The sequence below is a fragment of the Diorhabda carinulata genome, chromosome 3 (genome assembly GCF_026250575.1).
Source record: "Diorhabda carinulata isolate Delta chromosome 3, icDioCari1.1, whole genome shotgun sequence".
Lineage (NCBI taxonomy): Eukaryota > Metazoa > Arthropoda > Insecta > Coleoptera > Chrysomelidae > Diorhabda > Diorhabda carinulata.
This window is the reverse complement of record NC_079462.1, coordinates 347,891-365,025: the sequence shown is the minus strand read 5'-3', so window position 1 is coordinate 365,025 and position 17,135 is coordinate 347,891. Positions and strand designations below refer to the sequence as shown.

At 36.0% G+C, this 17,135-nt stretch overlaps 3 protein-coding genes across 3 annotated transcripts; 1 reads left to right on the top strand and 2 right to left on the bottom strand.

Moving 5' to 3' along the window:
* Positions 1 to 84: 84 nt before the first annotated feature.
* Positions 85 to 724, top strand: LOC130891890 (cytochrome c oxidase subunit NDUFA4). The gene is made up of 3 exons (XM_057796963.1): positions 85 to 243; positions 368 to 511; positions 595 to 724. The coding sequence occupies exons 1-3, from the start codon at positions 202 to 204 to the stop codon at positions 649 to 651; spliced, it is 243 nt and encodes an 80-aa protein (XP_057652946.1). The 5' UTR covers positions 85 to 201; the 3' UTR covers positions 652 to 724.
* A 1,815-nt stretch (positions 725 to 2,539) lies between these two features.
* LOC130891889 (fibril-forming collagen alpha chain-like) lies at positions 2,540 to 10,554 on the bottom strand. Its single transcript, XM_057796961.1, has 17 exons — positions 10,469 to 10,554; positions 7,971 to 8,191; positions 7,558 to 7,905; positions 7,260 to 7,505; positions 7,080 to 7,204; positions 6,721 to 7,026; positions 6,367 to 6,663; positions 6,097 to 6,313; positions 5,792 to 6,042; positions 5,378 to 5,737; positions 5,082 to 5,325; positions 4,714 to 5,009; positions 4,172 to 4,657; positions 3,721 to 4,117; positions 3,376 to 3,669; positions 2,924 to 3,312; positions 2,540 to 2,865 (listed from the first exon to the last, which is right to left on the bottom strand). Exons 2-17 carry the CDS (start codon positions 8,188 to 8,190, stop codon positions 2,719 to 2,721), a joined length of 4,623 nt encoding a protein of 1,540 aa, XP_057652944.1. The 5' UTR covers position 8,191; positions 10,469 to 10,554; the 3' UTR covers positions 2,540 to 2,718.
* Positions 10,555 to 14,211: 3,657 nt separating this feature from the next.
* On the bottom strand, positions 14,212 to 17,007 carry LOC130891888 (ferritin subunit). Its single transcript, XM_057796960.1, has 4 exons — positions 16,699 to 17,007; positions 16,112 to 16,389; positions 14,608 to 14,745; positions 14,212 to 14,507 (listed from the first exon to the last, which is right to left on the bottom strand). The coding sequence occupies exons 1-4, from the start codon at positions 16,763 to 16,765 to the stop codon at positions 14,349 to 14,351; spliced, it is 642 nt and encodes a 213-aa protein (XP_057652943.1). The 5' UTR covers positions 16,766 to 17,007; the 3' UTR covers positions 14,212 to 14,348.
* Between the last annotated feature and the right edge of the window lie 128 nt (positions 17,008 to 17,135).

Here is a 17,135-nt window from a genome sequence, read left to right as displayed (position 1 = left end):
AAATTTTGACAGTGTATATTGCACGCTATCTCAGTTCTACTAATACTTGTTTATATGTAGTGTAGAGAGATGGACTATCAGTGCGGAATTGATTAGAGTAAAATAGAAAACGTAGTTATTTCACACGATTTGTGGTGAGGTAATCATTAAAAGTCAAACAGTAAATTTTTCGGAACATTTATAATTAAAAAAAAAACCAAAATGCAAGGAATGAGTTTGAAATCATTACAAAAACACAAAGCAGTAAGTGACTATAACAAAATTTCATAATCGAACAGGATTTTTGTTAATTTGGCATAACCTTAAAAATCCCTGTTATGTCATATTGTGCATTCGATCTATTAAAAAAAATTGATATTTTTTGTAGTTAATCCCTTTATATTTTTGTGTGGGACTGGGATGTGCTGGAGCGGTTTTCTATACTTTAAGATTGGCTACCAGGAATCCCGATGTTCAATGGAACAGAAGTGGAGATATCTCTAACGAAGAATTTAGAAAGAAGCAGTACAAGGTATGTACGAGATTTTTTTTAATCCTAACTGAAATTTTTATTGTATATTCTCGTAATTATCGACTATTTAACTTTTGTTGCAGTTCTATTCACCAAACGTTGACTATTCGAAACTTGAAAGTCCAGCTCCAAAATATTAAAAGTAATTAAACAGCAAAACTAGTAGTTATAATGTTGAATGTAAATTTTTATTGTAATAAATTATAATCCTCATTAATTGTGTTTAATTCCTATATTCAACCCCTTAGTTTCCCATAATAATTTTATAGACAATAATTCATATTAAAAAGTGGCATATAAGCAGATTCCTTCTTATATTCAGTTGATATATACACACCTAGATGGTAGCACTTGATAGAAATTTAATTAAAGTATATAAAGCATTGTTTTCTCATTAAATTAATTACGTTCACATATTTTAATACTCAAAGTTCGCTGATATGTTGATAATACAATAAAAGTAGCATTTATTTATAATATTAATTGAAAGTTATAGCGACATCTTCTACTCAAAAATCCAAGTGTCATGAACGATAAGTAGATTCCATCTTATCTATGGTTTTGACCACTGTACACTCGTATATAGTTCATGTATACCATCTTAGATGGTTAAAAAAAATGGATAAAAAAATATATAAAACGTTATTTTCTTTGTAAATTATTACTATTTTTGCATTCTGCTAGTATAAAAGGTCGTTCATGACCTGATCATAGAATAAAACTTCCTCTTATTAACAATTTCATAAATTAATAGTTATATACTTAAGCAACTAGTCAAACGTCAAAGCTTTATAACAGATAAGTAGATTCCTACTAAGATGAAGTTTTGAGTAGATAGGTATAACTGCATAAATAAAAGTTTGGGTATACTCACCTAGATGGCAGTAACTAATTAAATATTAATTGAAATATATGAAGCCCTATTTTATTTTCAAATCAATACTATTGATGTATTTAACTTTTTAAAGTTCGTTCAAAACCTGATCATAGAATAATAGTTCCTTGTTTCTTAAAATTTCATATATTGATAGTTATATACTTTAGCTCATATGTCAAAGTTTTATTACACATAAGTAGATTCCCACCAAGGTCAAGTTTTCAGTAGGTACATTGCACCCATTATTACATAATAGTTCATTTATATTCGTCTAGATGGCAATTGTTAATAGAAATTAGTTAAACTGTATACAGTCACGTTTTCTTTTTAAATAGATAGTGTTGATATATTTTGATACTTAAAAATTCGTTTACGATCTAATAAAAGCTCAAAATATTATAAAAAATTATTTTATCTTATTCTTTAGAGACAACTCTCAATTAAAAGTTCAAGTTTAATGGAAAATAAGCAGATTCCTTTTTAGTTGTAAGTTGTATACTACCATATAGTTGACAAATATTCACCTAGATGGCAATAGCTAATATTATATTTGTTTTACTGTATAAAGCGTTGTTTTTTTTTAAATTAATATTGTTGGTGAAGTTTTATACTTATAATTGATGACTAAGTTGATAAAAGAATTGAAGTTCCATTAAAACAAATTATAAATTAATAATTATTTTACTTTCTGCCGCCATCTTTTATTCAATAGTCTAATTATTATGACAGATATGTATGTAGTTAATATATATTGAAATGTTAGTAGTAAAAATTGAGTTTTTTGAATTAATTTCGTTTTTTTTTGAAATTCATACTATTTGTAAGATCAATTTCAATATTTTTATATTATTTCATTATTCAAATAGATTTTTGTTATTCTTATTTCGCAGTGACATCTCGTGTGTAGAAGCTTAAGTTTTATGACAGTCTGATTTATTATTAGTGTAGTTGAGGTATACGGTGTATAGATGGCACGTGATAAATTTATTTTCACTAAGCACAGGACCGTACTAGGTATTTAGATGTGTAATTTGGAATGAAAAACGAACGTTATTTTAATATTTTCTATATTACTGTTTGGTTTTTTATAAAAAAATATATTCAAAATACTTAAGATTATTAATTTATATTTACATTTATTGCGATAGCACCGAATATCATATGTTACGTCTGATTAAAAAGAATGTGTAACATATTTACTAAATTATTTATTTTAGTCGAAATTAAAATTACATTTCCATGAACACAAAGTGGTACTCGTTCCTTAATACGTAGCATACAGGTTTGTACTTACAAAAATTAAGTACTGACGAATATAATTATTTATTTTTCAAGAGAAACACACTTCTCCGATGTCGATCCAAAAGTACTGATCACGATCTCCGGTATCTCGAATTCCGACGTCAATTATTGGTAATCTTTGCGGTTTGTCCGTTTTGTATACCAATACCGATTCGGTCCAAGCATCTTTTCGGTACTGCGTACAATAAAATAAACATTTTTTTTGAATAAAATCAAAGTAGTGGGGTACTTACCCTGCATTCGTCGGACAGTACTTCGTATTTAAGTTTTCCCTTCGGCGTGATTTCGACGTCGTTCCAAGCCAACAGTTTGATTCCTCTTCTGAAAGTATGTCGCGTGGCGTCGAAATAAGCGACGGATTTTCTACAGTGGTACGTTATGTTTTGTGTAGCTTTCGATGATAGTAAATGTAAGAATGCTATTTGGGTACTGTCGGCTTTGTAAGTCATCTTTACGCCTTGTCGCATTTCGCCGAGCCACATTTCCGGTTCTTTCCCTTGATAATGAACCTCCGGTGATCGTTTCGGACTCGGCATTACGCAAGTGGCGCCCTCCTCCATTTTGCAATAGACGAGAATCGCGTCTTCGACGTCCCCGCCGTTGGGATCGACCCAATATTGTCCTGAAACGGATTCGTTTCGAATATTCCATTCGATTATTGACCGATCGACGGTGTGTTACTTACCGTTTTGCGAATCGGGATAAGCCGCTTTGATATCCCTGCAAGTTTTACCGGGAGAGTTTTTCTGTCCGTTGGGTTTCCTCAATTTTTCAAAGGACGTTTTTAGTTGTTCGAAAGCTTTGTCTATCAATTCTCTAGTCTCTTCTTGGGTCATTTCTTTACCGAATATTCTTGGCGGTTGGTCGTTCATCGGATCGGGTCCTTTTTGATTGTATTGGCTTTGGGATAATAGAGCGGCTAAACTAGCGGCGTCGTAGTTAATTCCATCGCCTGGTGGTCCCGGAGGCCCAGGAGGTCCTTAAAAACAAAACAATCAATTGAAAAAATAATGAAATATGAATTATTTACCAGCGGATCCTTGTAGTCCTGGTCTTCCGTCTTTACCGGATTCTCCTCTGGGTCCCGGAGGACCCATCACACCCGGAGGTCCGGTATTTCCGTCTCTTCCGGCTGGTCCTCGAGGACCGATGTCTCCGTCTTTTCCTGGCAGACCCCTTTCTCCCGGTAGACCACGTTCTCCAGGTGGACCCTGTGATCCTGGTAAACCTTGTAAACCCATTAATCCCGCATGTCCCTTCGGTCCCATTAATCCTATATCTCCTCGATCTCCTTTAGCTCCTTGGAGACCTGGAGCTCCCGGTTTTCCTCTCTCTCCTATTGGACCGTCCGGTCCGGGGGGACCTTGTTCCCCGCGCGGACCTCGTTCGCCAGTTAATCCGGCAGGTCCTGGAGCTCCGATTGGACCCTAAAACGAGTGTATTTTTCATTGAGGCATTGAAATGTCCAAGCACCAACTTACTGGTAATCCAGGTGGTCCCATACTTCCCGGCGATCCTGGCAAACCTTGAGGACCTTTGTCGCCTGGTCTGCCAGAAATTCCGGGTTGTCCCGGTTTACCTGCAGGTCCTTCGGGTCCTTGATCCCCAGTGGGCCCCGGCGGTCCAGGAAGACCCGTTGGTCCTTGTGATCCGGGAGGACCTTCGTTTCCAGGTTTACCGGGTATGCCCACTTCACCCGGCGGTCCTCTAATTCCGTGAGGGCCGACGGATCCAGGTGGTCCCGGATATCCTGGTAGTCCTCTTTCTCCGGCTGGTCCTTGCGGTCCGATCGGTCCAATAGAACCGGGAGATCCTTCATTTCCTCTTTCTCCCTTAGCTCCTTCTAATCCCGGAAGTCCTGCTATACCGGGTGGCCCAGGTAGGCCTTGTCTACCTACATCACCTGTCGAACCCTTTATACCCGGAAGTCCTTGAGCTCCTGGCGGTCCGACACTTCCGGGAAGTCCCTATAAAGTAAAATAGTTCATAAAGTTGTTACAAATTTTAAAATAAATATTCTTACAGCTGGTCCAGGCTCTCCCGCTCTCCCAGGAGGGCCCATAAGTCCAGCGTCTCCTCTAGGTCCAGATTCTCCTCTAGCGCCTTTCGCTCCCGTTAAACCAACGGGACCTTGTGGTCCGGGTTCACCAGGTCTACCTATCAGACCTGGATTACCTTGAGCGCCTTTCAAACCAGTAAATCCTCTATCTCCTTTAAGTCCAGGTAATCCTATTAATCCCGGCGGTCCCGGAAATCCTTGAGGTCCTGGAGGTCCTGATGGACCCCTTTCTCCCGTCGCGCCTGGTGCGCCTTGTTCACCTTGAAATGAATAAATCGCAGATATGTTAATAAAAAAAAAAAATGATTAAGTTTTAGTTATAAGAAAACAACCTGCTACTCCAGGTGGTCCCGGATCTCCTGGTGCTGCAGGTTCGCCCGGTGGACCGGGCGGTCCTCCCGGTCCCGTTAATCCTCGTTCACCTTGACGGCCTGGAGGACCTTCCGGTCCGATAGGTCCGGGGGATCCGTGTTCTCCTTTTTCTCCTTGTGGGCCCGGTTGTCCTCTTAATCCGGGTAATCCTATGGCACCTGGTAAACCCGGATGACCTTTGGTTCCTGGTCTTCCGTCAGGACCCTTTTAAAAAATATCGTTAGGATGTATATGATTTATAAAATTTACTACTTACGGGAGGTCCATCCGCGCCTTGAGCTCCTGCAGATCCCTTGATACCTTGCAAACCTTGTACACCAGCAGGTCCCCGTTCACCGGGAAAACCTCGTTCGCCTCTTTGTCCTTGTGGTCCTGGAGCGCCTATAGGACCTTGAGGTCCCGGTTCTCCGTCTTTCCCCGGTTGACCGGGATTACCCATAGCTCCGGGAAGTCCCTGAAAACCTCTTGGTCCGCCAACTCCCGGTGGTCCACGTTCACCGTCAATACCAGGAGGTCCAGGTGGTCCTTGCGGTCCGATACTACCATCTTTGCCGGCATCACCTCTTGGACCGGCTGGACCTTGAGGTCCGGGCTCTCCATCTTTTCCCGGTTCACCCTTAACAAAGTTAAATATATACACAAGTATAGAACATTTAATAATGACACTTACTGCTAATCCTCTTTCTCCTGGAGCTCCCAAAGGTCCTGGAAGTCCTTGAATACCTTGCGGTCCAGGTTCTCCTTGTTTTCCGTCTTGTCCTGGCGACCCTCTTTCTCCTGGAGACCCAGGTTTCCCGGGCGATCCTGTACGACCAGTTATACCTCTAATTCCTTGTAAGCCCGGAGCTCCTTGTCGACCAGGTTCACCTTGAGGACCTCTAGAGCCAGCGGGACCGATAGCACCACGTTCACCCGATTGCCCTGACGTTTATTTAAATATTAGAATAATTATTTGGATGCGGTTAGATAGATTACCTTTAGGACCCGGCGCTCCGTCCGGTCCGGGAAGACCTCTTACTCCGGTAAGTCCTCTTTCTCCAACGGGACCTTGAGCGCCGGGCGGACCTCTCATACCACGTTTACCGCGTTTACCTTCAGGCCCTGTTAGCCCGGGAAGTCCTCTTGGTCCGGGGGATCCTACTTCACCTTTCAAACCGCTTTCTCCTTTGTATCCTCGTTCTCCGGGAAGTCCCTAAATTCAACATGATTATATCTTTGAAGGAAATAGATTGTGTTTAAACTTACTGACGCCCCTTTAGCTCCTGGCTGACCTGGACTTCCGGATAATCCGGGTGAACCTCTTGCTCCAGGAAAACCCGGTGGTCCGATTATCCCCGGTGCTCCGGTGTTTCCTTTTTCACCGGGATATCCATCTTTCCCTGCAGGTCCGGGCGGTCCTGATTCACCGGGAGAACCCGGTCTACCTGACTCACCTCTAGGACCTTGAAATCCTTGACTTCCTTTAGGACCTTGACCGCCTTGATCTCCCTTGGCTCCCGGGCTTCCGGGGAAACCAGGAGATCCCGGTTTTCCAATGGAACCCTTCGAAGCAAACGTTCAAGAAGAATCCGTTTTTAAACGAAATCATCTGTAACTTACTGGTAAACCTGGTGGGCCGGCAATTCCGTCGATTCCTCTTAATCCAGGCGGTCCGGGTGGTCCTTCTCTTCCTCTTTCTCCTCTTGGACCCGCCGGACCCATTGGACCGATGGGACCCATTGGACCTGCTACTCCTTGAACGCCTTTCTCACCCCAAGCTCCTTGTTCTCCTTTACTACCATCTAAACCCGGAAATCCTCGATGTCCTTTTGTTCCCGGTAAACCGGGCATACCAGGTAAACCTCGAGGTCCTGTAGTACCCGGAGGTCCTACTGCTCCCGGTTCGCCGTCGTCTCCTCTTTCACCCTATAAAATATTAAAATTAGAGTGTAGGTTCGTTGTAATAGATTTGTACTTACGTCTTTTCCGGGCGGTCCTGGAGGTCCTCTGAGCCCAGGCGGACCGGGTGGTCCACTGGGACCAGTTTCGCCAGTTTCCCCTCGGAGACCTTGAAAACCTTGTGGTCCCGCAGGACCTGGCGGTCCTAATACATACGGATATTTGTATGAATATGTAAAAAAAAATATTTGCGTAAATACCTGGAGGTCCTCTAGATCCCACAGGTCCGACTTGTGCTTGAAGGTATTGGAAAGGTTCTGGATAACTCGGACCTTTATCGCCGCTAGCTTGAACTTGTGCTAATTGATGGTAAAAAGCTGATAAATCCGGTAAAGGTCCCGGAGGTCCCGGCGGTCCTGGTATACCCGGATAACCTGGACTACCCGGCATTCCGGGATCACCAGGTATTCCCGGTTCTCCAGGTTCTCCGTGCTCTCCTTGAGGTCCTACAAATAACTTAATCTAATAAATCGGCGGGGAATTTTCGAATAAAATTACCTTCTACAGGAGTGGCGTGGTTTTGAAGGCAGACATCATCAGTGGCGCATTGCACCTTACCTCTAACGCAGTTACATTCGGTACAATCGCCTACTTTCCATTTATCCTTGTCCTGGTACACTCTATTATCCTGGATACACGAAAAAACTTTATCGGTCGTTGGGGGAATCACGTGAACGTCTACGGTGCCCGTAGCTCCGGGGTTCCGGGGCGTGGGATGTTCGTCATCGGGTTGAACGAATATTTCGGTCGTTCTTTCCGGGTAACGGGTACGGGGACGTTCGTTTTCCGGTTGAGGAGTCGTTATCGGAATACGAGTAGTGGAATATATCGGTACGGACGATGTCGCTAAATACAAATTTAAATCAATCGTTTATTAGACACCCTGTATATATATATATATAAATATTTACGTCTTTTTGTTTCTGTTTCATCGTAGTATTCGTAATCTTCTAATTTATCATAATCGTCGATTTCGTTGTTGGGATCTTGATTTTGTATATCGCTTTGATTCGGTTCATCCGATTGGGGGTCCTCTTTGGCGTTGTGTTGGCTCCTCGATCTAGCTAATGCCGAAGGACTAAGGATTATTGACGCCAATAGGACTACACTCAAGCGCGTACTGAAATTCATACTTGGAAAAAACCGTTTGCGTTAAAATAAAAATAAAGAACCGATCGAATTAATTGATGTTAATTGACGATTGTGATTTCCAAGTTAAACATCGTAACTAAATTAATTAATCGAGAGATTTGTGATTAACGAAATCGAAAAAATATTTTCGGTAGCAAAAAAATACCAAACCGTTTGAGTACGTGAAAAAAAACTTGGTTCACTTTTACTTTTTTATAGAAAAAAATGTCATCATCCCCTATTTTTGATTATATCTTACGAACTGTCATAAATAGAGATCTTTGCGGAGGCTCCATCGATTTGGGGGGAATTAAATCACGATCTGAGAAAATTTCGCCTGCGAACTACTACTTGTTCACGAGATACAGGGTCGTAAAGTTCACTTATACTTTTTTATAGAAAAAAATTTCATCATCCCCTATTTTTGACTATATCTTACGAACTGTCATAAATAGAGATCTTTGCGGAGGCTCCATCGATTTGCGGGGAATTAATTCACGATCTGAGAAAATTTCGCCTGCGAACTACTACTAGTTCCCGAGATACAGGGTCGTAAAGTTCACTTGTGTTTTTATATAAAAAAAATTTCATCATCCCTTATTTTTGACTATATCTTACGAACTGTCATAAATAGAAATCTGTGCAGAGACTGCATCGATTTGGGGGGAATTGATAAACGATCCTTCAAAATTTCACACTCTCACTACAACTAGTTCCCGAGATACAGGGTCGTAAAGTTCACTTGTACTTTTTTATAAAAAAAAATTTCATCATCCCTTATTATTGACTATATCTTACGAACTGTCATAAATAGAGATCTTTGCGGAGACTCCATCGATTTGGGGGGAATTGATAAACGATCCTTCAAAATTTCACACTCTCACTACAACTAGTTCCCGAGATACAGGGTCGTAAAGTTCACTTGTACTTTTTTATAAAAAAAAATTTCATCATCCCTTATTTTTGACTATATCTTACGAACTGTCATAAATAGAAATCTGTGCGGAGACTGCATCGATTTGGGGGGAATTGATAAACGATCCTTCAAAATTTCACACTCTCACTACAACTAGTTCCCGAGATACAGGGTCGTAAAGTTCACTTGTACTTTTTTATAAAAAAAAATTTCATCATCCCTTATTATTGACTATATCTTACGAACTGTCATAAATAGAGATCTTTGCGGAGACTCCATCGATTTGGGGGGAATTGATAAACGATCCTTCAAAATTTCACACTCTCACTACAACTAGTTCCCGAGATACAGGGTCGTAAAGTTCACTTGTACTTTTTTATAAAAAAAAATTTCATCATCCCTTATTATTGACTATATCTTACGAACTGTCATAAATAGAGATCTTTGCGGAGACTCCATCGATTTGGGGGGAATTAATTCACGATCTGAGAAAATTGCTCCTGCGAACTACTACTAGTTCCTGAGATACAGAGTCGAAAAGTTCACTTTTACTTCTTTATAGAAAAAAAAATCATCATCCCCTATTTTTGACTATATCTTACGAACTGTCATAAATAGAGATCTGTGCGAAGGCTTCTTCGATTTTGGAGGAATTGATTAACGACCCATCAAATTTTCACACTTTCACTACAACTAGTTCCCGAGATACAGGGTCGAAAAGTTCACTTTTACTTCTTTATAGAAAAAAAATTCATCATCCCCTATTTTGACCTATATCTTAAGACCTATCATAAATAGAAATCTGTGCGGAGGCTGCATCGATTTGGGGGGAATTGATAAACGACCCATCAAATTTTTACACTCTCACTACTACCAGCTCCCGAGATACAATATCTTAAAGTTTACATTTATGGTAAAAATTCATCAACTCCTATTTTTGTTCACATCTTTGAAACTGTTTGAATCAAATCATCCGTTTGCGGGTCCTCTTTGGCGTTGTGTTTGCTCCTAGATCTAGCTAATGCCGAAGGACTAAGGATTATTGACGCCAATAGGACTACACTCAAGCGCGTACTGAAATTCATACTTGGAAAAAACCATTTTCGTTAAAATAAAAATTAAGAACCGATCAAATTAATTGATATTAATTAACAATTCTGATTTCCAACTTAAATAAATTAATTAATCGAGAGATTTGTGATTAAAGAAATCGAAAAAATATTTTCGGAAGCAAAAAAATACCAAACCGTTTGAGTACGTAAAAAAAAACTTAGCCAAATATTTTAAATAATACAAAAACAGAATATGATTGAAAAAATATAAAATAATAAAAAAAAAATGCGATATATATAAATTACTAACCTTGTAAAAACACTATAAGGGCTCGACCGCCCCCCGAATATCGTGTGCCCCGTTCCAGGGACCGCACTATAAAGTCTAAGAGAATCTAACACAACTATTTATCTATTTGAGCGTTTGGAGGGAGACATTGTTTTATATATTAACTCATCTTTTAATTACATTGCTTATAGAAACGATCCCACTCTCGAGATTTTTGTAATAATAATGGATTTGTCCTAAATATATCCAGAGATGTACTTTAATAAATATTAATGGCGATATTAAATCAAAATAATAATGTTTTATATACCACACGAATATATCTAATCAAAAAATTAATAATAATATGTTTTTATTGCAAATTTAATCATTATTATAGTTTATTAATTATAGACATTACTATAAGTTAGGTTAGGTTAAATAATTTTTTTGATATTTGTGTATTACGGACCTGGTGGTGTTTCAAATGCAAAAATTGATAGTGTTATGTATCATAAATATTCAATTTGAAATTAGAATTAGTTAAACGTTCATTTTTAAATTAAGATACATGTGTTGAGAATTATTTTGGGTCGTTTAGTTGAACTATACGCAAATTCCATTATAGTAAATAGTGATTTTTCACGTTAAGGATTTATTATTATACGCACAAACTTTTTGACGACCCCGTATGTATAGTGCATCGTTGCAGTTTCAACGTTTATTTTTACGTGATTCGTCATGCTAAAGAATAATTTAATTAATAGAAACGTAAATTACAATTTTGTTCATATTCAAAATGAGCTTAATTAATATACCAATTAAAAATACGAATCTATTGAAAACGAGAAAAGAGAGTGAGAGAAGATACGTCCAGGGATGGGATAAAAAGAAATAGCTGCATGTAATTCTATTCTTCTGTTATCCATTATTGAAATATCTTCTTTTTTTTTTCGTTGTTTCAATTGCCCTAATTCTACGTTCGATATAATCGATAATTATATTAAAAATCAATCGATTCGAATGAAATAAGATCGTTCAATAGAATTATTATTGAATTGTGAAAGAATCAATGAGAATGCAATGATAAAATTGAGTCGAATTGAGGTTATTACATATTTATATTTATGAATCGTAACAATTAATATTTAAACGCAAATATGTCCTATTTTTAAATTATATCAATTAAATGGAGAAATCGCTGTGGAGGTACTTTGATATATCAGTAAATTAGATCAATGTACATATACAGGGTGATATAAAAAGCGAGAAAAATAATCAAAAAATATGTAAAGCATAAATATTTTAATATAATATATTGAAACATTCTGAATAATCATTATTTCAGTTACAATCTACAGATTTATCGAGTGTATTTAAAAATTTTAACGAAAATGAACTTTTGAGACCTTATATTTGAAAAATTCTAAAACTAAATAATAAATTAATTCTGTTTGTCAATATGAACTATAACATGTGCTTTTTCCAAGTCTTTGACCTAGTAAATATCGCGTATTGTAAGAAATATGTCTGTGAAAATCGTTAAAAAAACATTGCGTCATTTTCAGGCATGTTTATGTGCGTGTGTTCGTAATGGTTTTCTATGATCGGATTTACTTATCTCAAATAGAAGATCTATCGCGAATAACACTTGTTTTTCGAATCAATTACGAATGGGTGGGTTCAAATAAATAATTATTATTAACAAGGAATCATATTTGTGTCAATAAACAGGGGGTAAACGAAAAGTTGACGATTTAAATGATTGTTTCCAAAATACAAAAGTTAGGTTAGAATCACCTTATTAGTGTATAATCTTTTTTCACACTGAGATGATAAGTGTGATAAATATAAACATTCTTCTTCTTTATTTTTTATAGTTTAACATTTCTAGTCACCGTTTATAGGTAAATAATATATTTCGAGATAAAGACCGTTAAAGTTGAGTTACATAAAGAGTAGCTAAACAAATTTATATATTTCCAAATTCTCACTGCTACTTGTTTCTGAGATACAAGCCCTTGAAGTTTTAGTTTCATTTTTGAATAACATCATCCTACATTTTTATTCATATCTTCGAAAATATGATGAATAGAGATTTGTAAAGAAGCTCTATCGATTTGGGAAGAATTTATTCACGATCTGTAAAAATTTCACTTCCTTACTATAACCGGTTTCTTAGATACAAGGTCTTAAACTTTCACTGTTATTTTTTTATTAAAAAAAAAATCCAAATAGCATCATCCACTATTTTTGTTTATATCTTTTAAAATATCATAAATAGAGATCTATATTGAGGCTCTATCGATTTGAGGGGAAATGATTCACGATCTGAGAAAATTTCGCCTGCGAACTACTACTAGTTCACGAGATACAGGGTCTTGAACTTCATTTTTACTTTTTTGTTGAAAAAAAAATTCCAAATTTTATCATCTCCTATTTTTGTCCATATCTTTGAAATTGTGATAAATACGGGTCTGTGCGGAGGCTCCGTCTATTTGGGGGGATTTGATTCACGATCTAAGAAAATTTCGCCTGCGAACTACTACTAGTTCACGAGATACAGGGTCTTGAAGTTCACTTTTACTTTTTTGTTCAAAAAAAAATTCCAAATTTTATCATCCCCTATTTTTGTCCATATATTTGAAACTATGATTTTTAGAGGTCTGTGCGGAGGCTCCATCGGTTTGTGGAGAATTGATTAACGATTCATCAAATTTTCACACTCTCACTACTACCAGTTTTCGAGATACAAGGTCGTAAAGTTAACTTTTACGTTTTTATAGAAAAAAATGTCATCATCCCCTATTTTTGTCTATATCTTCCGAACTGTCATAAATAGAGATCTTTGCGGAGGCTCCATCGATTTGGGGGGAATTGATTCACGATCGGAGAAAATTTCGCCCGCGAACTACTACTAGTTCACGAGATACAGGGTCTTGAAGTTCACTTTTACTTTTTTGTTGAAAAAAAAATTCCAAATTTTATCATCCCCTATTTTTGTCCATATATTTGAAACTATGATTTTTAGAGGTCTGTGCGGAGGCTCCATCGGTTTGTGGAGAATTGATTAACGATTCATCAAATTTTCACACTCTCACTACTACCAGTTTTCGAGATACAAGGTCGTAAAGTTAACTTTTACGTTTTTATAGAAAAAAATGTCATCATCCCCTATTTTTGTCTATATCTTCCGAACTGTCATAAATAGAGATCTTTGCGGAGGCTCCATCGATTTGGGGGGAATTGATTCACGATCGGAGAAAATTTCGCCCGCGAACTACTACTAGTTCACGAGATACAGGGTCTTGAAGTTCACTTTTACTTTTTTGGTTGAAAAAAAAATTCCAAATTTTATCATCCCCTATTTTTGTCCATGTCTTTGAAACTATGATATATAGGGGTCTGTGCGGAGGCTCCGTCTATTTGGGGGGATTTAATTCACGATCTAAGAAAATTTCGCCTGCGAACTACTACTAGTTCACGAGATACAGGGTCTTGAAGTTCACTTTTACTTTTTTATAGAAAAAAATGTCATCATCTCTTATTTTTCCCTATATCTTACGAACTCTCTTAAATAGAAATTTGTAAAGAAGTTCCATCGATTTGGGGGCAATCGATTAACGACCCATCAAATTTTCACACACTCACTACTACCAGTTCCCGAGATACAGGATCTCAAATTTTCTCTTTTACTTTTTTGTTATAGAAAAATCCAAATATCAACTGTATTGAAAATGTCACTAATTTTATGAGATAAAAGGTGAAAAATTGAAACTACAATGTTCACAAAAATTTTTATTTTTCTCTTACTGAAGTATCTTCAACATCGAACATAAAAAATCCTTTTGGGAATGACAACTATATTACAAAAAAAAATGGTGTAAATTCTATAATTTCAAACTTGTCCTACAGACTATATTTAAACAATATCTAAACCTTGGAGCTTCTTATCGAACAGCCATTCTCCAAGTTTTCCATGACTCGCCATCAATTTTTCCAAATTGGACACTTTTCCTGCAATATCTCTTTGTCCGTGGTATTGTTCTTCGAGGAAATCGCCAGTTAAGTAATCAACGAGCTGAAAAATGAAAAATACGTAAAGAAAAATCGTTTCTTAGCTACAAGTTCACTTCCCCCTGTATTATGTTGAATAAGAAACGTTTTTTCAGTGTACTTACATGGTAATCGTTGTAGTTGGTTGCATCTTCGCATACTCTAATGACGTCTCTGATTTTTTTAGTAACCGTGGCTTCTAATTTAAGGGCATCTTTCAAAGCACTTACTCCACTATCCCATGAAGTGATGGGTGGGGATAGCTATAGAAAATAATAAGAAAAAATTGATTATTTGATAGTGAAATGAAAATATAAAACATTTTGTGCATCACTCGTAAATTAATTCGAAAAAGAAATACAAATTTTTATTTAAAACAATGTTGATTATAAAATTTTTGGGGAATGGTCTTAAAAAAGACAAAAAGTCAATAGAGAAAATAGGAAATTCATTTTTAAAGTAATTAAAAGTGAAATGTGAAACATTTTGATCACACCTCGTACATTAGAGAGGCTAAAATGTACTAATTTACGTTAGAAACGAAAGAAATTATGAGTTTTGTATGGAAATGTCTTGAAAAAAAAAACAAAATGGCTGAAATGACTGAAATTTAAATTTAAAACTTTCTGGTCATCCCTCATAAATTAGAGCAACTAACTGTCAATTTACGTTGAAACGATACTGATTGTTAATTTTTTCTTGAAACTACTTGAAAAGTCAAAAAGTTAATAGGAAAAATAGGGAAAAGCATTTTAAATTTAACGAAATATAAATTGAAAACATTCTGGTTATCCCTCGTAAATCGGAACAACTAATATTGAATAATTTTGGTTAGAAACCGATGTTGATTGAAAAAATTTCATTGAAAAACCGTTAGAAAACAAGATATTTATTTTTACGATATTGAAAGTAACATTTCAAACATTTTGATCATCCCTCGTAAATTATTTATGTTAGGAATCACAACAGTAGTAAATTTACGTTAAAAACGATATTGATTTTAAAATTTCTGTTGAAAAGTCTTTAAGAAAATCCATTTTTAGGTTATTAAAATTAAAATTTAAAACATTTTGTGCATCCCCTGTAAAAATTGTATGTGGAAAAGTACAGCGTATATCACGAAATGTGATTGAAGAGAAATATTTATTATCCAAAATTATGTTTCAATGAAAACACAAAAATACACGAAAATTTAAAAAAAATTAACATAACGAAAAAGAAGATGGAAAAAATTAAGGAAAACGTTAAATGAAATATACACAAAAAAAATAGTAAAGAATATATAGAGGAAAAAATCGAAAAAATTTAAAAAATAAGAACAAAGTACCAAGTTGAAAAAGAGCAAAATGATAAGAAATATTGTCAGTAGTCAAGACATCTACAAATATGTTTATCATTCAATATATTTAGATAAATAGATAAGTATGTTATTTTAAGGTCAATACAACATTGTGTAAAGTTTTTTTAATTTATTAAAATATCCATTGTGAAAAGATAATCTGAAATTGAAATCGAAGTATCGAAGCTTTGTCCTCTCATTATCATTATATTAAAATCAGATAAAATAATTTGCCCTTTATATAATAAATCGATAATTTAAAAAAAAACCCAGATTTTCATACAACTCACATTCCTTTTGATGAGATCACTGACTGAAGAGGTTAATTCTCCCCTCATGAGCAAATAGGAGATTAATTTGATGGCGTGTTCCCTTTCCTCGCTGGCAGCTTTGAAGAACAAATCAGCAAAACCTGGTCGATTGACTGTATCTCGAGAAAAGTGAGCTCCCATAGCCAAATATTGCATCGAAGCTTTAAGTTCATCTTCGATTTGTTGTCTCATTCTGTTTACGCAAACGTTGTTCATGTCTATCCATTCTTTAGGAATATCCAGATCTTGATGGGCGCCTAGACGTAAAAAAAATAAAAAAATCATTCGATATAATAAGTTTTTAATTATAACTTATCAAGCTTGAAAATTTATTAATCACTACGAAAATATTATTTGTATCGTACCGTAGGAATTTAATCAACAAAAACTATTTATAAACAGGTCAATAAACTTTTTTACTTCGTACTTTTTTGTTTATACTTAAACAAAAAGTAAGTCGTAGTTAAACATCCCCACCGATAGGTAGTATAGTCACTACTATAAAATATGGAGGCGGGATGAGAAAAATATAAATATTTTATTTAATAATAATAAAATGAACTTACATTTCAACTGGATAGCGGAAAGTCCCGCGATACATGCGAAAAATACGATGATTGTAGCGTACTTCATGTTTGATGATAATCAACTATATATATAATAAAATAAATAAGTTCTTTACTGAACTGTAGTCTGCCTTTACACTCACTGGTGCAGAAGGTGGACTATGAAACAATTACAAGATGAGAGCTTTGAGATTAGACGTAAATACAATTGTTTGCACACTGCACTAACGTGACATTATCTAAAACTTGTTTTTTATCAGAATTTCGTGACACAAACCAGTGCGTGCAACATAAACACTCAAAATCATCCAATCAGTCGAAATTAAATCCATACGCTGTTGTCGATGTTGATTATTTATAACTAGACGATACTAGATTCAAAAATTAAATTTATTGATACCGCGCTTTGTTTAAATATTATTTGTATATAAAATTAA

Coding starts and splice junctions, on each gene's coding strand:
- LOC130891890 (XM_057796963.1), top strand. CDS start 202: ATGCAAGGAATGAGTTTGAAATCATTACAAAAACACAAAGCA. Junction 244..367: donor CATTACAAAAACACAAAGCA/GTAAGTGACTAT, acceptor TATTTTTTGTAG/TTAATCCCTTTATATTTTTG. Junction 512..594: donor TTAGAAAGAAGCAGTACAAG/GTATGTACGAGA, acceptor CTTTTGTTGCAG/TTCTATTCACCAAACGTTGA.
- LOC130891889 (XM_057796961.1), bottom strand. CDS start 8,190: ATGAATTTCAGTACGCGCTTGAGTGTAGTCCTATTGGCGTCAATAATC. Junction 7,027..7,079: donor CAGGACCGCCCGGAAAAGAC/GTAAGTACAAAT, acceptor AATATTTTATAG/GGTGAAAGAGGAGACGACGG. Junction 3,670..3,720: donor AGGACTACAAGGATCCGCTG/GTAAATAATTCA, acceptor TTTGTTTTTAAG/GACCTCCTGGGCCTCCGGGA.
- LOC130891888 (XM_057796960.1), bottom strand. CDS start 16,765: ATGAAGTACGCTACAATCATCGTATTTTTCGCATGTATCGCGGGACTT. Junction 16,390..16,698: donor TTCCGCTATCCAGTTGAAAT/GTAAGTTCATTT, acceptor TTTTACGTCTAG/GCGCCCATCAAGATCTGGAT. Junction 14,508..14,607: donor CCAACTACAACGATTACCAT/GTAAGTACACTG, acceptor TTCATTTTTCAG/CTCGTTGATTACTTAACTGG.